We start from the raw sequence: 24133 nt of genomic DNA, 5'->3' as shown, positions 1-24133 counted from the left end.
AAGATGTCACACTGGAGTGCGCAGTTAATAGCTGTGCACCGGACCTCTCTGCAACTGCAGCTGCAGCAACTGTAAGGCGATGGCGGGCTGACCTCCACGTAGGTCCGTGTCAGTCAGGTAATGTTTTTGCATCGTTACCCCGCATACCCCAAACCAACGTGCCCTCGACATTTCGCTTCACGAAACTGACCAGCCGACGGCCTTGGTTGACCGCTCACCTTTCTCCTTCCCTCCCTTAATTTTCACCGGATATGACCGTCTGAAGATGGTTACCAGATAAGGAAAACAGGTGTGGAAAGTGGGTGGGTAGCGGAACAGTAAAAAACGTGGGTGGAGGGAGGAGAGGTATGGATGGAGAAAGGGAGAGAATGGCCATCTGTTCCGGTTATCATTCTTCTGTTGTGTCCAGCGCACTGACCGCTTTAGCCCTCACCAGCACTCCCTGCGACCTTTTGACTTTCCTGACCTTTTTATCCTCCTGCGAGGGTGGCACCGGTCGTCACACCCCGTGTAGACAATCAAGGGCTCGACTTACCGTGGGGAGAGAGAGGGAGGTGGGGAAGGAGAAAATCAGGTCCAAGGTTGGGGAACATAAAGCCGTCGTTTCACGCCATAGTGAGGCGAGCCGATAAGATGGCGAAAGTAAGGAGAGGGAAACTACACTACCCTCAGCCTCGAGAGCCGCTCGATGCAAAGCTTAATTAACAATAGCTTAGGCGCTGCACCTTAGTGCACTAAGGCGACACATGGGATGGGAAGGAGGAAGGGAGATGGGGAAAATGGCCGGGGGTCACGGCGGGCTCAAGGCCAGCCATGAAAGATCGCGCGGCACGCACAGTGCGGCTAGCGCCGCCGCAACACGCCAGTTGTGACGCAAGCAAGTCAACCGGCGAACGTTCGATAACTCCAGACACGCGCTCTCTCTCTCTGCGTGCGGGAGACGCTCTACAAGACTGCGAGTCTAGAACCAAAGGAGGGGGGCGGGTGTGTGGCGGGAGGGCAGGCCACTATGTCAGTAGGGCTTCAGCACAGCTCTTCACAGGACGCTACACTCCTGTAGGCACCCCGTATAGCAAGGCGCGCATAGTTCTCGTTCCTGAGCAGCGCTCCTTCCAGTCTAGCCAATCGTGAACGCAAAGTAAAACAGGAAATTGAGCAGCTGTACTGAGAAACAGGTAACGGAGCACTATTCTAAGACCTACATCTACCCTCCAATCCCACCACTTAAAAATTACATTTTTAGCGTGGAAAAATTATAAAATGATGAAAGGGATGAAAATGGCAAGATGTATGCCACAGGAAAATATTCCCAATATCCAAAACATTACACATCCACGAAGGGTTACGTGGACACAGACGCACACACACACGTGAACTAAAGTCTCCGGACTACTCACCAGAATTGAACAAGACGAGCATGCGTAGGAAGGCGTACTCCTTGTTCTCCACGCCCATGTGCTGGCACTTCCGGATAAAGGTCTGCACGCCCTCCACCGACTTCATGGTGGGTTCGTCAGGAGACGGTCCCCCGTCCAGCTCTGGGGGTTCAGGCTCTGACTGCAAGGGGGTGACGGCGAACTGAAAATTGCTCTCAGCCATGTACAGCAGCAGCAGTCGGCTCCAAGAGTTCAGGATGAGGGTCACCTTGTCATTGTGGTCCAGCGCCAGGAACTCTGGGATGGACTTGGCGAACTGAACGACCTTGACCAGCCAGTCTGACACGCGGGCCGAGACAGGGAACATGTTCTTCTTGGCCAATGTTACTCGTGTGGCGCCGCACAGGTGCCTGGCAGGGGAAGAGGCCGTGGAGCCACTGTCCGAGCACGGCGAATCGCAGATCCGCTCGCACGTGGACGATGACAAGGACGATGATAAAGACGATGACGAGGAAGAAGATGATGAGGAGGAGGATGAGCAGGCCACAGGTGTTGTGTGGGAGGAGCAAGGCTTTCTGACGCTAAGTAGATTCCTCAGCAAGGAGAACTCGCTTTGCTGCCCTTGGCTGTCTTCGGCGGGGCTCGGGGGAAACGTGTGGTGAAAGGAGGCTGGGGACGACCGCGAGAAGGATGCATCCGAAGAGGTGGAGGAGGGCCTCTTGAAAGACAGGTCTATAGGCTCTGTCTGCATGTCTTCTGGGGGAGGGGACAACACGGTGGTTGGGTTCGTGGCGAAGATGGACGGCGAGTGAGAGGGTTCGAGTTCCGAACACGGCGGAGAAGAGGCGGGTGAGATGCTGACGAGGGGGGTCCCGTGACCTCGGTGACCCGTGAGGAGATGTGAGTAGGCGGCCGGCACCTCACCTCGTAGCACGGACTGCAAGGTAGTGCCATGGGGACTGGTTCCCATCACGGATGCTGACTCCATGGGAGACATGGCTTTGCCCAAATGTTCCGGCGATGGCGTTCTGGAGGGGGTGCTGGGGCTCCGCGAGCTGGCGCTCGTCTCGAAGGAGTAGCAGGTGTAAGCGTCCGAAGGAGAATCGAACATTCTGGTGAGGGTAGGCGGGTACATAGCGGCCGGCTGAGCACCGAAGATTGGCTGACTACGGTGCAGCACCTCCATCAAAGTTGTGCTGCTGTTAGAGGACTCTGCCAAAAGAATATAAAACATCTCAATTACTATCACTGCAGCCTAAGCGACTGTGAAAAATTACAAGTTAAACACATACAAGAAAACATGTAATTAAAAATTTTCACTTTTTACAAATAATCATAATTAAAATTCGAAATAAAAAAGTTTGACAACAGCTTTTACCTGCCTCTGCCCAGAAATAAGTCAAGAAGTAATATATCCAGTAAGAAAAAAATGACAAGTCAATCGTGTGAAGGTTCGTGTAAATCCCACACAGACGAGGTCAAGTGGAAACAAAAGATAAACTTTCACTTTAAATCCTCAACTGTCTACTCTTGAGCAATTAAACTCCTCAGAACCCAAGTGACGACACAGGGGACATCCCACTTTATCTCTCTCTCTTTTTCTCTCAGCGAATTGTAGCTACGTCTGCTCGCGGCAAGGCTCGGTGACTGAATGGCAAGCAGCCTCCTGACCTGACCACTTTATTTGCGTCAGCAAGTGCGCGGCGGTCCCAAGGCTAAAAATAAAGTTTCAGTTCACACACCGAGCGCGGAGCGCGCACACACTCACACGGATCCCGCTCGACACCTTACTCCCCACCCCCACCCAACAACACGCACACACGCACGGCGCTTGGTTGCGGGGCGGTTCGCAGCCTTAAAGTGCACAGCCCTTATTCGCCCTCGGTTCGACCGTTTCCGTTGCGAGCTCGACTACGCCTGTCGCAAGACCGAAGGTGATTGGTTAGTAGTACAGTAGAGTGACCCCCGCGTGCGTGCGGCAGCTTTGCTTACGTCAAACGTCAGCGGCCAGGGAGGTATGGCTGCTTTTGCTCCGCGAGAAAGAGTTTGCCTCACCGACCGAGTTTCCTCCCAGCCCTCATCTACTTACGTATGCATGTATGCGCGAAAATAAGTATACAGTCGAGCGTGTGGGAGAACGGTCTGGTGGCACACACACGGTCTTTGACGAAAAAGTGTGTTCTCAAAATAAATAAATGAAAAAAAAAAATTAAGATATATCTAACTTTTGCGAGACAAGAGATAATAAATTTACGCAGTTTATTTGTGCGTCTCTAAAATACCCAGCCCAGTTTGTAAAGAAAATCAGCGGTCACAAAATCTGAACAGTTATGAACTAATCGTGTGATATATGTTTTTTTTTTTTTTTTTTAATTTAAGGTTCAGTGAACAGGTAACGATGTCGTGGTTATTGGATGTGTAGACTTGAAAATCCCTAAGCTCTGATTAAGAAGGGGAAAAAAATGAGAACCTCGTCTTTGCTCCCACATTGCCTACAAGTACATCTTAACAAAATTAATAAAACGACGAAAACGAAATGAACAAAAATAATTAAAAAAATTAGCCCTAAGTTCGACTCTAGAATTGACAAACATTAATCACAGTTTCTTAAACGCTTTTAGTTGTATAGTAAATATTTAATACAGATGACCGAATTCCTTCAGTTAGTTATATTATTCATAAAATTTTTATTTCAAAATTCCATTTCACACACAGATGCACATTAATCAGATTCTGTTCTTATCGTGAGAGAACCCTGAGGGCCCGACCTATGGTTTTCCAAAAAAAAAAAAAAGCCCCACAGGAATATGGTGAGTCATATGTTGAGATCAGGGATCAGCGGAACTGGAACCAGAGGGTAGAAGCAAGCGCACCTGATGTGATTGCATCAGTGGTTGGGCGACAGCACGGGCATGCGTGTAGGTACCGACACCCCACGCAGCTCAACAACTAACGGGACGTGACTGTAGGTGCGTCACAAGCACCGCGCTTCCCTGTGCCGCTCACTGGCTGCTGACGTCAAAGACCCATTTAGCCTCCATCCGTCAACGATTTCACAGGAGACCAATTTTTCTGGAAGAAAGGAAGTGGGAAGGGGGCTGTTTGCTTATCCACTTGACTGCGCGTGACTTAATGTGTCTAAGACTGTTCCAACTGAACGCGAAATAACGTTTTAAAACAGCTTAACTGTCATCAGGTAAATATTTTTTGGGTTTGATCTCTCGGAACCCGACTCAAATGGTGTATGATCTGTGATTATGGAAAACTCAGAAAACAGTTATATGTAAAATTATCCTTTAGCGAAGAAATCCGCAGTTGTTCATGAGCGCTATCGACAAAAGTGTATCTAGGCTAGTAGTTCAGTGGGCTACAAAACTGTGACTAGTGCAAACGGTACGCAGAAAAGAACAGAACAAACAACTTGCCACTGATAAAAATTTCATTACAGAAAAAAAGGTCAGGAAATCTAGCGAGAGATAAAAAGAGAAAAAAAATCTTACCTTTTTATCCACAAAGTCGTCGTGTAGAATCTAGCCCAAACTATTTCCACAAAGTGCACTCGGGGAAGCAAACTTTTCGTTGTTGTGATCTTCTGCTAGACAAAGGCGCACTGCCAGCAGTTTAGCAGCACCTTTCGATGGCTCGACAAAGCTCAAATGAACAAGTTGAGAATCAACACAAGCAGTTGGCCGCGCACTGTATGCACACAGTACACAGCGCGCACGCGTGCCCCCAGACCCTTCCCTCGGCCAGCCTCTGTCCTTGACTGGCCCGACAAGGACTATGAATGAACTTACGTACTTTTCGCTTCAACGACTTCCACCCAGTGAGACTCAGGGAGCAGGCCTTGCACCATTATTCAAGACCGCCGAGATAAAGAGGTGTCGGTGGCTGGCTAAGATTAAAAGAGTCCAATAACTTGTTTAGTAGCAAAGCGAGTTGATTTTATTCCAGGCAGAGGGCAGAACGAGGAATGTGGGTCACAACGAACTGCGTCGAGTGGGGGCGGAGCTTATAGGTGCTGACGTCATGACCTTGAGACGTCAAACAAAGACACGTGCGAAGCGACCTATATTCTGGTTCAAGCGAACTGTTAGTCACGTTTTGCAATCAGCGAAGCTGCAATCGAACCGAGGAGAGCTGAAAGCTAATTAGCGGTATTTTTATTCGCAGGGAGACTAAACAGTTTGTGTTGTGACAACTATAGTGAGTTTTGTTAACACAGAAAAAAATCCTCCACCTGTGGCGACCATTCCTCCTCCCCACCCCCAATGATATTAACTGCAAGGCTGCGTACTACTCAAATATTTCTCACTTTCCTCTGCACCAGGAAAACCCGTGGTGAGACAGTATCAACCAATGAGAAATCAGCGACGCATTTAGAAACTAGGTCATTGACCTCGTCGGCACCCGAGGAAAGAAAGGCTTTGTGTTCCAAGGGAAACAACTCTTGTTTAGGCTTCTGCGAGTTATATAATTAACAAAAGTTATTGATAAAGATGTATAACCAAAGAGGAAAACTAAGCAAAGCTTTAAAAAAAAAACTGCAAAAAAAAATCAGTGACAATAACAACGTGATCTTTAATTTATTTATTTTATTGTCATGCTGATAACGACAGTAGTTGAATTATTAGTGACACAACTATAAGAAAAGCACAGAACTGTTATGAGAGACGAAGACAAGACTAACAAAACTTTTTGATGTAACGTGCATTTAGTATTTGGCGATTACTTGCGTTTACATGGGGGATTCGAAAAGTACATCAAACTCGCACATCTCACCACTGAAAACAAATGCAAGAAAAAAAAATTCAGTTAACCTAACTGTTCAACAAAACAAAAAGTACAATAAGTGATAGCATTTGAAAAAATGTGAAAGTGTATCTTTGATCATCCGAAGGGTGCGAGAAAAAAACAAAACCAAACACAGATTCTTCTCTCTCCGCTTGAACAAATTGATCACGATGCGAACTATAAGTGATGGGAAATAACTCTCTACTCTAGTGTACACTAGGAAGACACTGTCATCTCCCCTTAATATGTCGAACAATTGTGACACGATTTTTCTCGCAGCTGCACAAAGCTTCTGATGTAAGGACTCGAGGCAGCTTTTTCGTTTTTGGTGCATGGGGTTGCGGAGATGAAGAAACCTATTTTCAATTCAGCTGGTCTTATTGCTAAGTCATCTAACCTTTTGTTTAGACCGCAGCTTATTTTTTTAAAATGAAGCCAAACTACGAAGTGGGGTGTTTTCTGATTTTTGAAGTGTGCTGCCTGCAGCGAGGGAGCACTTTACTGGACATAATAGTAGACTCCCACTGTTGCATTTTTCTAGACTCATTTCTTCTTGTGTTTTTTGTTGTATAATAAAGTTATTCTTGTTGTTGGACGGCTTTCAAATCATCAATTACCCAGTTACTAGCTCTAAATTTTGTTAAAGGAAAACACAATACTTGTGAAGCCTGAACTGATTATTCACCAGCCTCGATGATCTAAAGAAAATGAAATGGATGCAGTAAAGCAGGGCATGTAAACGTTTTCAAGTTCTACTGATTAAGCAAGAGTGTTTTACAACCATGCTCCTAAAATGCGCGAGCAAGGCCGATGAACAGAAAGCACTGGGAGTTGACAGGTAAAAGGGAGTTTTGGGTGATGGTGTGAGGAGGCCAAGTGTACTGAGATTATAAAGTAGAAGAAATGAAATAAGATAGAAGACCATTATTAGCTCATCAAAAGAACTCGCAGAATTTTTAAGAAATGGTGTTATAGTACTATCATTTTTTTTCATAAGTTCTATTTTGTATTTTAATTAGTATCAACTCAAAATGTGAATTTCTCGAGAAAGAATTAATATTTTTTAAAACAGAGAATGCAAGTTTTATTATAGGAATAAAAATTATAGCGGATAGCAAATTATATTCCCAGTGCTGTTATATATCGGCCAAGGCTCAACATTTTTTCTTCTTATTGTTCTTGAAATCACCATCTTATACTGTTAAAAGTTCTCAAAATGACTGCTAATAAAATATTAGGAATAATCAGCAGTTTTTATTATATGAACCGCAACTAGTTTGCAAACTAAAAAATGGGATGGAAATGAAGTGGGAGGCAGTGCGACCAGAGAGAAGGGATGAGAAATGGCAAGCGTGAGAGGGTAAGGGGTTTCAACATATTCAGTTCTCTTTGTTAATGAGAGGGAAACTATAATTTTCGGTCTCAAGAGAGAAAAGCAGGCTGAAGTCTCAAGAGTACCACCTAAAGCTGTCACACACAAACCATTATCTATGTGGCATGGACATCCAGAAACTTATTTTGCCTGTTCCCTCATATCGTTCAGTTCACTAGGAATTTTGATATTTCAGTCATCTTGCCCATCCTCCTCGAAGACTCAAACACACACACACATACCATCTCACAAACTGCAAGCCAGGCCTGCAAATCAGGTGGAAAAAGTAATGGCACAACTACCACTATTCCAGTGCTCTACAAGTGACCTGCAACTCTGACATTTAATAGAAGCAGATTAGACTTTTCAACCAGCCCTGAACATTAACAATGCACAGTATTCACAAGTAAATCTGCTTTATTAAGCCAAATATATAGCTTACACTGCCTATTTAAAAGATGTGTGTATGTGTGTGTACATATATGATTTGCATTAAGACATTGCAGCAGTAGCTGTTGAATCCTACTAACAAATTTGCACACTTTAAACAGCTGATACATGTGCCACACCTCAAACACTATTAAGAATAGAAAGAAAATGTGTATGTTAATGCCTCTAAAATACACAAAGAAAAGATCTTTCATGCACAAGGACAGAAATATGCTCATACCGAACATTACTTGAAAGGGATGGTACATGCATTCAGTATGTGAACAGTACAAATGGGAATGTTACAACTGAGATCAGGCACACAACTGAATTTTAACCTCATATAACTTTTGACTCTGACAAGAAAACTTCTAAAATGATTGAAAAATGTCAATAAACAGTTTTTCCTTTAAAGAATGAAATGTTTTTCTGAAACAACAAAATCTGTGGGGTTCACAATTGTAACAAAATTTTCAGAGAAGTGTAACACTGTGAGGAAGAGAAGAGAAGGGATAGAGGAAATACAACAGAAAGTTACAGTAGACAGTCACCCTTTTCCATCAAAAACTTTTTTACCAGTTACAAAAGTTTATGCTATTCATGATCAAAAGCTTCCACATACATATGATCAAAGCAAATGTGAAACAGCTGAGCTAAAATCTTCATTTTCATGCAAGTTTTCTGCTGTGATCTATTGTCAAAAGCATGCTCTGGCTGATGATGGAGCAAACAGCTGCAATATGGCATAAAAATATATACATGCATATATAAAAAATATAGTATTTCTGCATATTGGCATCTCCGTGAGGTTTATCTTTGGTTCCCAAGCCTGGAGGAAGCAGGGGATTAGAGTATGAGATAAGAAATCACGCTTACCTTGCAAAAGCATTCACCTGATTATTTCATAAGCTTTAGCAGCATTGCTCTGTACCACTCTCTATGGAAGACACCCCTCTGAAAATGAAACCTGTGGCACAGACTATTGCAAATCTCTTGAAAGCACCCATCAGGCTTGGGACCTGGAATGTCAGTAGTGAGTAAGGTAGCACCAGATGCCAAAGAGATGTCGGCATTTCATCGGTTGTTTTAAGATGTATCAACCACAAATTGGTTTGGTTTCTGATGGTGGTAGGCTGAACAAGGCAAGTTTGCCATCAGAAACAAAAGGCTTAATGAAGTGAAAAATGCTTTTAGAGATCACCAATACAAGACCCAGTTCTAAATAGCAAGCCAATAAAGTCACTAGGATCCAACATATTATAACAAGCCACATAACTATACGAACAATGTATATACATACACAGAAACTCCATAAGAGCGTTTTGGGAAGGTGGTGGAGCATAGGGAGACCTTTGCGTTGCTCGAGCATTTAGTAATGGAAAAACTGAAAACCTGTACTGGACAAAGTTTCAGAAGCAACAATATTTAAAATCATATCCTGACTGACTGATCAAATTAAAACAAAAAGAAAGCCAAGACAAATGGGTCTGAGAAAAAAAAAAATGTGTAAGCATAGAAGCATCCAAGACACCAGACTTTCACTGCTGCCAAAAGAAATTCTGCCATAAATAAGCAGATGTTGAATTACCAGAATGTACAGGATGCTTATGAAAGCCAATGATCTAGACTTTTAAATGGGTTTACACTGATGATGAAGAAGTGGATTTGCACAAGATACAAATCACACAAGGCCACAGCATGCAAACAAGAATAATCAGAACTAAAAATATGAACAATGTGATGCAGTTATCAGAAGGTATAACATATTAAAACATTTTGAGCTGTGCTTTGTCCACATACTGGGACATGTTTAGAGAGTGTGAGTAAGAGAGAGAGAACCAACAGAACTGTCCATAACACTTTAAAAAATATGTTGGAATACCCTCTTCACCAGAAGCAAACATCAAACCATATATAATTATTATTGTTACAGTCTGAGCAAATTAAAAAAAAAACAACAAAAAAAATGCCTGACAAATTTTTTTGACACCATCATTTTCAAAAATTAAACTGTCACCATGTCACTGTAGAATTATTGTGAAATATACTAATAAAATAATTCACTTTTAAAACATTCAAAAATTTTAACTGAAAATATATCCTGAGAATCATATTCTTGTGTCAATGATTAAAAAATGACATTTACTTGTCCTGAATACAAACTAGTTTACATCAAAATAGTGCTACAGATTCATAGCACATATGCATCAGAAAGATTTACACTTCCAAACCACTTATTTGATGTCCTTGTTTCTGTTTCTTATTTCTGTTCAGGAACCTCAAAATACAAATGCATGAATCATTTACAACACATTCCAATAAACAAAGGCCTGAGAAATATTTTCAGCATCACCCTCACCGACTATGACAGACATGATCTAAAACAAGTGTTCTATAAAGAAAACTCTTCTAGGCATGATCAGGCACTCAAAGCCCTTACCCAGACCCAAAGCAGCTTTCTCAAAGGCAGAATTTTGCAACAAAGTTTTGATATATAACAACATGTAAACAAGAACAATGAGCTGCATGACTGTGAACTGTATGTAAATGAATGCATGATAAACAATGTCCTGAAATATCTAAGCCACAATCTGGATTAATGTAAATGATGTCAGACTTCATGAAAAAAAATCCAAACAAAATAGGCAAAATCTTGCCGCTCATGATTTACAATCTAGCTTAATGTGACGCGATAACAATAAAATCAATATAGCCATTATTATTATTCTTATGAGAAAGATAAGAAAAAGCAGCAAAAAAAAAATTGCAAAAAAAAGCATAGTATCATGTAAATTACTCATTAATTACTCCATGCAATACAGTTGTAGACTCTAAGGTCACTTGGTTTTTGAGCATAACCAGATACTGAGAACACTGGCACTTGAACTAGTTGGGAGGCATGGATTTAGTCACATCACTGAGGACATCATGAAACTGAATAATTTCTTTCAAAAGTGCAGGAACTGGTAAAGCATTTATCTTACGCTGGCGATCTGAACCACAGCCTATAAGATGTGAAATTTGCAATCGACACAAGCAGAGGAGAGACTTTGGGCCCCGCACTGCCTTACAAAGAATGTCATACACTTCTGCTGTGTCTTTCTCTATCTCTATAGCAAGCTGGGCACTATAACTGGAATGCAGATGCCAAAGTTCACTGTTAGAAGCTGCACCCGAGTCCACAAGAAGTTTCAGTAGTTTTGCATGACGAGCTTTGACAGCTGTCTCAGCAGGCGATGAGGAGTCGAACTTGAAATAGCGGGGCCTTGATCTAGGAATGCCTAGAAAAGCCTGTGATATCTGTGACTGAAAGGTGCTCACCCCTGCTTTCAAAAAAATGTTGGCAAGACGTAAAGCTATAGGGTCTTTGCCACTGTTTATGACATGCAGCTGGGTTTGCAGTAAAATATTCAAGGGAGTCCACCTCCCCATCTCTAGTCTCATGGGATCAGCACCTCTTGCTAAGAGACTTTCTAAAGCAAAGGCAACAGCATCTTCATCTGCAAATTCATGCAGTGCATGCAGAAGCTTGTGAACAATGGTGCATCCTTGAAAGTCTTCTGCATTTATGTTGGCACCTTGCGCCAGCATTAAATCCAGCACTTCTAGCCATCCTCGGCCTCCTACAGCAGACTCTCTGAGCATCCCCAGAATCAACGCATGGGTCAATGGCCTTTTAATTTTATCTGGGCTGGACACATCTGCACCATATTTAATGAGCACCTTAGCTACTGTCCAGTTCTGCATAATCAGAGCTCCACAGATGACGCTATTTAAATCTTCCGCAACATCAATGGTGCTAAGCTGGTGTAACTTCTCCATTAGCCTCATAAGCACTTCAACTTTAATAAACTCGCTGGGAAATTCTGGCAAACGCAGTAAGATTTCACGGGCTTCCTGGTGTTGAAACGTGAGCCTTGGGTTATGTGCCAGAGATGCCAGAATACAGGGGATTTGTACTGAAGTGACACCTGAAGAGGTGTCTCTCCTCTGGGACCCACTGCACTGACATCAGCTCCATTCTCTACAGCTGCAGTTATGGTTTCACTGATAATAACATGAAAACTTGCACACACTTGTGCATGTGTAAAATTTAGGTAAGCAGGCAAGATTCTATTATGCCCATTGTTCAAGCATTTGTAATGCCTGGTTGGACCCCGCCAACGTGCCAAATAATGCAGAACGGACAAGCTGTCAGAATCATGCAAAGATGCATCAGCACCTACATCCAGCAAGCACTTTACCATTTTCCAGTCTAAGATTCTAGCAGCAACACAAAGGGGGGTGTCACCATACTGCCCCTTACTGTTCACATCAACTTTTGTGGCCAAGAGGGCAACCATTTCAGCCAAACTGTCAAAATGGCAACTCACAGATGAAGTAGCAAAGTGATTGAAGAGGGTCATACCATACTTATCACAGCACTGGACTTTGCAACCTTTGATGATAAGCCATTTAACCAATCCCCAGTTGTGGTGTTGAGCAGCAATCTGTAGGGCTGTTTGCTTTTCCTTATCTTCAGCATTTAGATTGATGCCTCTTGAATGCATGAGGCTAGCTAAACTGATTACATCCTCTTCGATGAGTTTCCATCTGTCCCATGATGCCAGCCTATGCAGAAGCGACTTCCCGTCTGGATCTGGCTCCGCCACAAAGGCATCATGCTCCAGCAAGCACCTGACAATGACCCAGTTACCTCTGACTGCTGCATACTGGGCAGCCGTGAATCCACGGTCACAACGAGCATTCAGGTAGAACTCTTCTTCAAGTAGGTTGGACAGCTGTATAGACAAAATAACTGCAGTTAACATCATGACAAAAATAGTAAAAATAGTTATTCTTGAAGTGTTGTCATGGAACTTCAGGAATAGTTTTTTATTTTTTTTTGAACATTCTGTGTTCTTTACCAAAACTGGCAAACAAATTTAGCAGGTCCAACTTGTAATGTTAAGTAAAATTAGTTTTTCTTAAAAAGAAATGTAGTGTGTTGTCCTGAGCCCAAATTAGTATTCACCTCTGCTATTGCTTTGTGTTCATCGTTATCATCTCTAAAAATGTCTCTGGCAGCTCTGTGTAAAAGAGTGAAGCCGTTATCTTTTGACACCTTGACTACTGCTGTGTCTAGAGCCTCGTGGCAACCATTTATAGATTCATCTGCAAAAAAACACAAAACAAACAAACAAACGTAAATATCATTAACTCTTCATTCCTGAGTACATAATTTGTATGCTACATGAGTACCAGAAGCGTATTTCTGACAAAAAGAAAAAGGAATACAAATAACAAATGATGCCGGTCAAAGTATGCTGACTATGCTGCTGGATTAAAATACTAGTACAAATGGCTTGACAATTGCACATAAAGATGTGACACATTTCTTCACCTCAGAGAGATAAATGGAAGTAATTATTACATTAATGAACAAACAAACAAAAGGGTGCATTGTCATTTAATGAATTGGTTGATACTAGGAAAGGGCTTTTGCAGTTTTTCTAGTCTCCCAATATAAATTTGCTTCTATAAATGAGTCCCGACGTTTTCTACAAATGCTGAAAATTAAAACATGAAGTAACTGCCAAACAATTATCCTTCAGTTTTACCATAAAACCATGTAGGGACTCTTGTTGTGCTCTCTGGTGTCCTATACATTAGCTGTCAGTCCTTTCTATGCCAGGATGCCTTTGGTAGATAAGATCTATCTTACATTTGACTTCAGCTGCTTTTATACAGGAGTCAATTATTTGCATTTGTTTCCTTTGCCAACCAATGCTGAGTATTTTTTCTGAAACTGTTGGCATGGAATGAGTGGAAATAGGTCTTTTTTATGAACTTGTCATTTCCACAAGATATAATCTGTATTCTAATGCTGAAATGGTATCTTTAATCAGTGATGCACTTGTGAAAGTGTTAAGTGAACAGAGTGCAAAACCTTTATTTAAAAAGTAAACTGTGATTAACATTTAACTATTCACTGAACTATGAATCTTTTAAAAAAAATTGAAATGTTTCCTCTATATAAATTGTTAACTATAATTGTACAGCATTCTACTCTCGCAGATTGGAAGTCCTTAGCAAAAGAAAACACCAATGGAAGAAATCGAGGCTTACAGTTGCGTCTGTCACCGTTATTGCACCAAACAAGACTGTCTCGAAGACTACTGCCACGTATCTAGCCTGTGCACTTTTATTGACCATTTTGGATACGGCCCGAAGTCGTATCTGAGACCTGAATGTGCATACTGATAAAGTATTTCATGTAATTTTTGTCGGCTGAGCAGGCTACAGGCTGTACTAGTGATTGTGTATGTTGCGCAAGTTGGTGGTTTGGGGACTGGGATAATACAAAAATCTTAGTTTTAAAGGTCATAAAAACGATTATAAACAACCTATGATTTTTATCAAAAGCTAATGAAATGAAGTGTACCATAACGGTTTTAATGACTCGATGGGCTTGTGGTACTGTTGGACTCATTTCCAAACAGCACATCCTTTATCACAGGACTATCCTGTATGATTAGATTTCCACTGGCTGCTTGATCGAACCCATGCTGTCATTCTAAAGGTTTTCTGAAACAATGAAATAATGATTTATACTCACTCTTTTCTATAGAACAACTTTTGTCCGTCGACATCTCGTTGTTGTGACATTCTAGGATCTACATGTGCACCACAGTGTGCTTGGTAAACAAGGACAGTCTCGGTTGTTTCCGTGATAGTACGAACGAGAATGGGAACTACTTTTTTTTAGCGTCGAGCAGCTGCACTAACCTTCGAAACACCCAGCTATTCTGATTATTTTGTTTGTTTATTAAATCTACATAAGCACGTTACAAAAATTGTAACAAAAAATTTAAAGTTAATGCTACGTCCAACAGTTAAGGGAGACAATCGATATTTTGTTATGGTTGTCTCCCTTGCTGCCTACAAGTTGCAAAGAAGATCGTTATTGTCAGCTCATTTTCATTACTGCACTTTAACCACAGAAGAGTATTGCCGTCAAAGATCATATAAATCCCTTAATTTTTGACGTGACCATTATGTCCAGATATGATCGCCACACCCACTTTAGTTTTACAGATGGGGCGAGGAATGCAGATAAAAGGTTTTCCCCGCTTGAACCATGGTTGTGTATAGGGATATTAGTTTGTGCTTGTACGTTCTTTAGATTTGCTCTCGGCAGAATGAGAAAAACAGCTTCCACATATCTGTTAATGTATTCATTTGAAGCAGTATACAGTGAATGTTGACCATTTTAGTAATAGTGTTATCAAGTACTGATGTCAGCTATATTAACTGTACAGATTAGGGAACTGCAAAACCATAATAAATGTGTGATTTATATAGGAACATACTTTCAGCGTTTGAGACAAGTAGAAGACAGCATACGAAGAAAGGAAGGAGAAACAATCCCATCAATAACATGAGATGACACCCTTTTTCAAAGGACAAATTCTGTAATTTATTTAGGCAGCTGAAAGCAATGGTGACTAACTACTTAAAACAGCTGCATAAAATACACACTACATTTCACATAGATTTTAAGTAAACTATATACAGTCAAAGATAAAGAGAAGACCATTGTGTACATAGAAATACTGCCACAGAAAAATGTGTAAAATTCAATGTTTTATATTAACTGCAGCTTTATTCTCTGGTTTTAGTTTCTGTAACATACTGCTGGAATGGAAGCCTTATGGACCTAGGCTTTTGAGAGCAAGATTCCATTCAAAGTACACCAAGCTGACAGTGCTAGCCTGCTATGCACCAACAAATGACTCTGAGGCAGAAGACAAGGATGCTTTTTACGATCAGCTCCAAGCAGCCTCAGAAAGCGTTCCAGCCCATGACATGTTGCTCATCATCGGCGATCTCAATGCCAAGGTGGGAAGTGACAACACCTGCAGGGAGCATGTCATGGGCAAACATGGAATCGGAACCATCAATGACAATGGAGAGAGACTGGCAGACTTTTGTGAAGAAAACAACCTACTGATTGGTGGCACACTCTTCCCACACAAAGACATCCACAAGGCAACATGGACATCACCAGATGGGACACAAAGAACCAGATAGACCATGTCATCATCAACCGAAAATGGAGAGCTCACTTCAAGATGTTAGAGCCTACAGAGGAGCAGACGTTGCCAGTGACCACACTCTTGTGATAGCCACAGTTTCCCTGAAGCTACGTCGATCACGAGGAAAACAGGCACGTCAGCAGAGAGTGGACTCCGGCAAACTGAAAATCCAGTCATCGAAAGGGCCTTTGCTATGGAAGTAAAGAACAGGTTCCAAGCACTAGGAGACCAACAAGAGATGACCTTAGACGACTTCAATCGAGTCTTACAGGAATCAGGAGAGAAAATACTGGGCTTCCAACGGAAAAAGAAAGAACAGTGGATCAGAGAAGAGACATGGAAGAAGATAGAAGAGAGAAAGTCAGCCAAACAAAGAATCAACAGCACCAGATCTGAACGCCTGAAGGAACAACTCAGACAAAGATATGCAAAACTAAACAAAGAGGTAAAGAGGATGGCAAGAACCGACAAAAGAGACCACATAGAGAAACTGGCAGATGAAGTAGAAAATGCAGCAAGTAAAAATGACCTGAAGACACTGTACAAGATAAACAAGCAGCTAAACAACGGGTTTAAGAACAGTGATGTGCCAGTGAAAGACGTGAACGGTAATGTCATCGAGGGAGAGGCAGAAAAACTACAGCGCTGGAAGGAACATTTTGAGTCGGTTTTGAACAGACCAGATCCCCCTCAGCTTGCAGACATCCAGCCAGCAGCTATAGACCTTGACATCTGCACAGACCCACCAAGCCTGGAAGAAAGTGACAGCAGCAGTCAAGACAATGAAGAGCGGCAAAGCACCAGGGGCAGATGGAATAACAGCAGAGATGTTGAAAGCAGATATAAATGTGACAGCTCCCAAGCTGACTGAAATCTTCAAGCAAGTTTGGGAATCAGGGCAGTCCCTGTTGCTTTGGAAGACAGGCTCATCTTCAAGTTACCCAAGAAAGGAGATCTTGGAGACTGCAATAATTGGAGGGCATAACACTTCTTTCCCTCACCAGCAAGGTCTTCAGCAAGATTGTTTTGTCAAGACTGACGGCAACTCTTGAGAAAGACCTCCGACCACAGCAAGCAGGATTTCGTCCTGGCGATCCTGCTCCGAACACATCTTCATTCTGCGACAGATTCTGGAGCAGAGCAACGAATGGAACACACCGCTGTACATCAATTTCATCGACCTGGAGAAGGCTTTTGACAGCATCCACCGTGAGTCCTTATGAAGATCCTGAGGCATTACGGAGTCCCTGCAAAACTTGTTCAGGTCATTGCAATGCTGTACAGCGATTTCAAATCCCAGGTTGTCTGTGACACAGAGCTCACAGACCCCTTCAACGTCAGTACCGGGGTAAGCAGGCTGCATTCTGTCGCCGTTCCTCTTCATCCTGGCCATGGACTGGATCATGAAGACTTCCACCGACAGTGAGAGGAGAGGGATCAGATGGACCATGACTATGACAGCAGCAACAACGCTGGAAGACTTGACTTTGCTGATGACATTGCCCTGCTGTCACACCGCCACCAAGACATGCATGAAAAAAACAAAGGCCTTCTCAGAAACAGCTGGAAACCTTGGCTTGAAGGTCAGCACAAAGAAAACGAAAAGTATGAGAGTGAACGCCAGAGTCCAAGACGGCATCAAACTAAATGGAGAAGAGATTGAGGAAGTTGACAGTTTCACCTATCTTGGGTCCAAAATGTCAAACACCGGGGATGCGGAGGTGGAGATTCGAGCCCGACTGGCGAAAGCCAGCCAGGCCTTCGCCTCACTCAGGAGCACATGGAAGGCAAAAAACATCAGCCAGAAGATCAAACTGAGAATCTTCAAGTCAAATGTGATCAGCACCCTCCTTTACGGATCAGAATCCTGGAAGATGACCAAAACCATCAGTAACAAGCTTGACGTCTTCCAAAACAGATGCCTCAGGCGCATACTTAACATCTTTTGGCCAAATACCATCAGCAACGAAGAACTCCACCGAAGAACTGAAACCGAGTCCATCACCACGCAGGTTCAACGAAGGCGTTGGCGATGGATTGGACATGTGCTCCGCCAGCAGACAGCAGACCTTTCCAGAGTCGCCCTACGATGGACTCCAGACGGCCGAAGAAAACGAGGCCGCCCAAAGGAAACTTGGAGAAGAACAGTGGAAAGGGAGATGAAAGGAAAGGGCTGGACATGGGGTCACCTAGAGCGGGTTTCAGCAGATCGACATCGGTGGCGGACTCTGGTTGAGGCCTTATGTGCAACCTGATGCACGAAGAGGAATAGATAGATAGATAGCAGCTTTATTCTCAAGAAATGACACAGGACTATATATTTTCGCTTTTCACATTTGCCCTTCATCATGGTAAGTCATATTAAGCTGTTTTGGTAAGCTAGTTTTATTGTATACTAAGCAAATTTTAGCAATTATGTCAGTAAAAACAATTTTATGCATTTAAATAACTCACATTTGTTTAAAAATGATATGCCATTCACTCCTGCAACGAGAACAGCTCAGAGCCATGACAACAAAGTTACATACCTGTTTTAATGACAGCAGCTTTAACACCCACAGCAGATAAAGCATCCAGTTGTTTGATAACCATTTTATACATTTTTAGTCTATTTCTCTTGTAAATGGCACAGCCATACTTCAAAATACTTAGCCTATGAAACAAAATATGCAAATAAGTTTATTAAAATATTTGTTAACCTTTCTAGTCCCAGAGCACATCATGGTCCTCCAGCTAGCTCTTTATCAGCCTATCCAAGGTTAATCAAATCCTTCACATAAAACTGAAAGGGTGTGAGCAGTGACATTTTATCTTACTGACATATGGTAGATCCTTAATTAAATGACTGTCAGTACACACTAGACTCAAACAGAGTTGATAAAAGATAATAAAAATCCTCGTGAGCCACTTAGAAATGAACGGCAGCAGGAACTGTAGTTAATGAACATATACATGGAAAAGTTATTATATACATGTTATACAGAGATGATTTCAAGTCTTTCATGTTGCATGACATGAACAAGTGTACATGTATACTTTTATGTGGTAAAAATATCATAGCCCAAAAATCCAAGAGGTGGGGTGAATCCCTCTATAAATATCAACAATCATCAGGATGGCCAAGTACCAAAAACTTAAAATAAGGAAAAATATGTCTTTAGAGTCAGGACAGCTCTTTGGTGTACAAAATATACATCTTTGAAACTAACTATAATGTGCCAATGCTCAAGTGTGAAACCTGCAGAGTAAACTAGGATCCACAAATGACATTTATTGCAATCACAATCTGGAAACATTTGAGATAATACCATTAATACCCAAATACCAGTTAATCAGCAGTTAAACAACTGAGAGTATATAGTCTCTCATATAGTAAATCCCTTTTATTTTTTCCCACAAACCTGGAATGTTTTAATAAATTTTCCATTCAATAAACAATGATTCTTTCTAATGTATTAAAGCATATATATACATAAAATGAATGTGTAATTGATAGTAAATGAAGAAGTACAAGAAGAAATCTAAAAGGAAATAAAAAAAAAAAATTTTGCTGACCAATACCTCAAATTCCAAAATGGATTGACTGCAACCATGCATAAGCATTAGATTAATGATCTACGGTCATTACAAAAATCAATACAATAATAAATGTGACAACTGAACTAAGGAGAGGAATACACAGTGAACAAGCTGTAACAAATCCTATATGTAACGCATAAGGCACTTCAAGAAAGATCTCTCACCTTGCTACATGCAATCTGTTCTCTTATTCGTTGTTGTATATTGGTTCATTGCTTGCTTTTGATTGTTTTGTTGGTAATGCTTGAGTTTGTTAGCTCTTTCTTTGAAGATAATTACCAGCACAAAGATACATCTGAAAAGATCTTAAACTTGTAACAAAAAGGTTAATTATTTTGTAACTGTACAAGGTAAAGGTCCACAATAAAATTAAAAAGCCAAAGGCTGTTGTGTTGAAAAGCAATAATGATTGCAAGAAACAATTGTAAGGAGTGTCATAGTTTAGTGCACTCTTACACAATGCTAATGATTCTCTCTTCTTTCCTCTCCACAATAACCTTCCCTTTACCCCTTCTCCCTATCTCTCATGTACTGACCAATGAGAACAAACATTGGTAGGAACATATGCTTAACTCAATCCTGATGTACTGACATGCTGATTTCTGAAGAGCTTGAGTAAAGATCACAAATTAACAATGTGTATATGTGTGTAAATATATCTATATGGTATGCATAAGCTGGAAATCTTATCTGAATTAGGGCAGAATAAAAATGAGACAGCATGTCTTAATTATCACAGTTACGCTAAGTTGTTAAAAATTATTTTTCACCACTTCCAATACTCGAAACAATGAAAAATAATATTAATAATACCTTCTCCCGTGTTTTTCTTCTAGATTGAGTCAGTGTTGGAACCAGCTCTCTTAGAAATTGCTACCTTAACTGTTCAGTTTGCTTGAACATGCATAGTCAAAAAAAAAAAAAAAGTTTTTTCAGCTGATGACCAAGAATTTCAAAGCTGAAAGAGTTAACATGGTTTGATTGACTTCTGTGTGCTCTTGATGTCGCCAGTCCCACAGTACAATTGCACCCACCCATTAGCACACCAGTATCTATACCCATTGTCTCTTAGCATAATAATTAAAAACAACCAATGTGGCTAAACATGTACACAGACCCAAATGAAACGTCCAAAACAAAATAGGTCTGTTTCTACTAAGAGAAAATCAATAATTTTATACCAGAATGTTGCATCTGTTAAACTATGTATAATACTTAAATTCTTTATTCTCCTTATGAAAGTACGACTTTGACAATGAACAAATTATGCTAAAGAAAGTAATCCAGTGGTGTTTATCTTGAGAGGTGTATAGTGTATACATAATATGTAAGAAACATTTATTACACAAGGGACTTTCTGAAATAACATTTGAAAAAAAATATTTGTATTAAGATGATTTCAGGTCTGAAACTGCAGTTTTTCACAAGGACTAATATGATAAATACCCATAAATATATACTTTTAAATTTGTAATTTTTTAGCCGGCATTACATTTTCAATGGACGGAAATGATATTAAAAAAACCAACAGCAGACAACATAGTCTTCAAATGGTAAAGGTAATCCTTCAAGGGCGATAACCAACAATTAAATGAGAAATATGTTGGTTTTGCAATACTGAGGTCTCTCATTTGAAATGAGGTAAAATATTCTCAAAATATAATACATCATGAGTACATATTTATACACAATATGGAATGTAAGTAAATGAACAGTTCTGTTTATCGTCTAGAAAGCTGCTCTGCAAACTAAAGCAATGTGCCACTTGTCAATATTCTGATAACCTTTTTGAAATAGGCATCACTTTTTTGCAGCCCTTTACTGAAAGCATTCCTGTGGTCATGGTTAGGGTGGGGTTGAAATAAAAAGCAACAATAGGACATTATAATGCAAAAATCTTGTTCACTTTATAAAGTGGTTTTTAAAAATACAGGTTCGGCTGCTTATACAACCCGCCCAGCATCAAAGCATTAAAAGTAAATAAATTGAAATGAAACTATTTAGCCTTCTTAAATGGAGAAGTCTATTAAGAATGATTCAGGCATAAACAAAACCTACTTCACTGTCTAAATTAACATAGTCTACCCTATTTCCATATCTCAAAATATCCCAAAAAACTTCTATTAACCAAATGAGACTAGCTGCATGCTCTGTTCTGTAATGTTAAGAACATCACAAATTAAAATATATATGCTTTCTACACTAAGCCATCATGGACAATGCAAACTAAACTCTCACATTAAGCCGAACTCTGATCACAATTTTCTTTGCTGCCACAAGGCCATTAAAGCACTTACTCCACTGTGCCACTGCACTATGCTTCAAATTCATCATAGCCAACACCTCTACTATCACTTATATTCCACTCATTGCTACATAGCTCAATTGCATTGGTGTTGCCTCGATGAACTTGTCCCAGCCGGTGTCTGAAATGATGGTAATGCTCTCCATTGACCTTAGCACCAGCTGTGTTAGATGTTTTCTGCTCATATCTGTGACTTTGCTGGTTGACAGAAGTACCATAAAAAGATGAGCCTTGTCGAAAGAGAAGACTACCATCTTCAGCCTGCTCCTGCTCCCAAGAGATATCCTCGGAGCTGTCATGGCCACTGCTTGCTCTACCACTATAGGCTGAGGCACCGCTTTGTATTCGCTCTTCGAACTGGAAGTGTAAATACAGAGATGCCTAATTTATTGAGATGTAAGAAGCAGAATATCCTATAATGACTTCCCTCTTTTCTTCTCCCACCCCTCTAAACTGGAACAAACATGTAATGCATGTATCAAAAGTAAAAGTCCTAAAAAATTGTTGTTAGACTGAAGTGCTCACAATATCTGACATCTCCTAAACATTAGCCTTATCAAATTTTTATCTGATCCTTTTTAAGCTGTGGCCATACTGTAGAAGTTTTTTAAAAAAATTGTATCGAAATGTGTGAGAGAGATTGAGGGAGAGGACTCAAACTTTATTGTTGCAAGGCCTCCAATTAATTATGCACACTGTGTAATTACAACAGTTCCTCACGTGAACTAAAACCTTTTACTCAACAATCAGAATCTTAAGGACTATAACAGAGTTGACTGTTGACATCTATTGTTTCGATTTATCTTTTTGCCCTAGCTTCACTGCCATTCAGTTTATTGTACTAGTCCTGCTTGCAACAATTCACCCTTTGAAAATTTTTTTTTCCCCTCTTGCCTTTGCCCACGTCACAGAGTTGTGTTCACCATAGGCCATGACATTCAGAGTCTTAGAACCCACATTTAAGAAGTGTTGGCATACAAATAAGTGGACAGATTACTATAATATGTCAGATGTATATTTCAGATGTATATAGTAGTAATGGCTATCTGAGCAAAGAACTAAAAAACATTGAATATTCCATATTTCCTAGGCTCCACAAAAATAACATAATTTCCACCACCTTGATCTTAGGTCTGCCAGTAAATTTTTCTAGTTTTTTTATTCTATTTCAATCAAATGACAGTTTTGTACTCATTGTGAAACCTAAATATTTTTTACTATTTACCATTTTGACTTTCTTTCCTTTATAGTAAAATTTTTCCAACTTAGCTAGATGTCTTCAGGAAAGATGGGAAAGAGACTATAGCTATACACCGCACAAACACACACACGTAATATATGTGGATATTGTGCGTGTAGACGACAGAGAAAGTCTCAAATACATTTACATAAAATTACTTTGCATGATATACAGCCTCGAAAGAACTTGACCAAAAAAAAAAAAAAACCCACTTTAATCAAAACTCTAGTGATTTTTTACATTTTTTCCTCATTTATCACCTACAAATTTAACCCATATCTATCTTCCATCTCATAAAAATGAAAAGATTATACTGTTGTTTAATCTATGTAACAATACCTCCAAATCTCTATTCTGCTGAAAGTCTTTCACAAGCTTATCTAAAGTCTGTTTCTGAGATGTGAGAGAATCTACTCGTTTCTGCAAATGGCGGTTCTCGTTCTCCAAGTAGCTGATGCGAGATTCGACCACGGAGAGTGAGCGAGACTTGTCGCGGATAATCTCCTCCTGTTCTGTCATTCTGAAACAAGCCCAAATCACTGTTCGGGTGTTATTAATCACTCAAAGCAATCTGCTTGGAAAGTATATTTAAAGACCAGAATTTTTAGCTTATGGCAGGAAAGAATGGCTCATCCGGAAGAAAGGAAATGAGGAGCACACTAAATGGTTACTCTTTACATTTTACTTCCATTTGGCTGGACAAGTACCCTCACCTCCCACTGCCTGATCGAATCCATTCTTTCCTGCTGGACAGTGAAAGTTCAGACTGTATGCATTAACATTACAGTAGATCTAGATGAATGTGCAAAGACATTTGAACAAAGTCTACCAGTGATCCATTTATTGTCATCATGCTAAACTAGAACCAATTCACATTTCTAAAATGTTCACTGATAAGTGTGTCATTTTGAATTTTCTTGGTGATGGAGCTCAAGGAAAAGATAAATTGCCATGTGTAAT

General features: G+C 40.7%; 3 protein-coding genes across 12 annotated transcripts in view; all 3 read right to left on the bottom strand.

The window, feature by feature from the left end:
• LOC112556329 (uncharacterized protein DDB_G0271670-like) overlaps positions 1 to 5328 on the bottom strand; it is a 48848-nt gene extending 43520 nt beyond the window's left edge. The window contains exons 1-2 of one of the 4 annotated variants that reach the window (XM_025225203.1): positions 4877 to 5328; positions 1398 to 2588 (exon numbers count right to left, since the gene is read on the bottom strand). In XM_025225203.1, coding sequence (XP_025080988.1) covers positions 1398 to 2562 — 1165 coding nt within the window. In that variant the 5' untranslated portion in view covers positions 2563 to 2588; positions 4877 to 5328. Of the gene's footprint in view, positions 1 to 1397; positions 2589 to 2754; positions 3182 to 4876 lie in introns of those variants that run through there. The other 3 variants (XM_025225202.1, XM_025225204.1, XM_025225201.1) reach the window with 3 other exon arrangements.
• Positions 5329 to 5956: 628 nt separating this feature from the next.
• On the bottom strand, positions 5957 to 14834 carry LOC112557186 (serine/threonine-protein phosphatase 6 regulatory ankyrin repeat subunit A-like). Its single transcript, XM_025226880.1, has 3 exons — positions 14570 to 14834; positions 12986 to 13125; positions 5957 to 12752 (listed from the first exon to the last, which is right to left on the bottom strand). Exons 1-3 carry the CDS (start codon positions 14601 to 14603, stop codon positions 11799 to 11801), a joined length of 1128 nt encoding a protein of 375 aa, XP_025082665.1. The 5' UTR covers positions 14604 to 14834; the 3' UTR covers positions 5957 to 11798.
• A 3585-nt stretch (positions 14835 to 18419) lies between these two features.
• Positions 18420 to 24133, bottom strand: part of LOC112556881 (trichohyalin-like) — a 30179-nt gene continuing 24465 nt past the window's right edge. For 2 of the 7 annotated variants that reach the window (XM_025226295.1, XM_025226296.1), the window contains 2 exons: positions 23513 to 23693; positions 18420 to 22290 (listed from right to left, as the gene is read on the bottom strand). In XM_025226295.1, the coding sequence (XP_025082080.1) occupies positions 21943 to 22290; positions 23513 to 23693 (529 nt within the window). In that variant the 3' untranslated portion in view covers positions 18420 to 21942. Of the gene's footprint in view, positions 22291 to 23512; positions 23713 to 24133 lie in introns of those variants that run through there. The other 5 variants (XM_025226297.1, XM_025226298.1, XM_025226299.1 and 2 more) reach the window with 4 other exon arrangements.

The sequence above is a fragment of the Pomacea canaliculata genome, linkage group LG2, assembly GCF_003073045.1.
Source record: "Pomacea canaliculata isolate SZHN2017 linkage group LG2, ASM307304v1, whole genome shotgun sequence".
In the NCBI taxonomy this organism is placed as follows: Eukaryota; Metazoa; Mollusca; class Gastropoda; order Architaenioglossa; family Ampullariidae; genus Pomacea; species Pomacea canaliculata.
The sequence above is the reverse complement of the archived record's forward strand: the minus strand, read 5'-3'. Positions and strand labels throughout refer to the sequence as shown.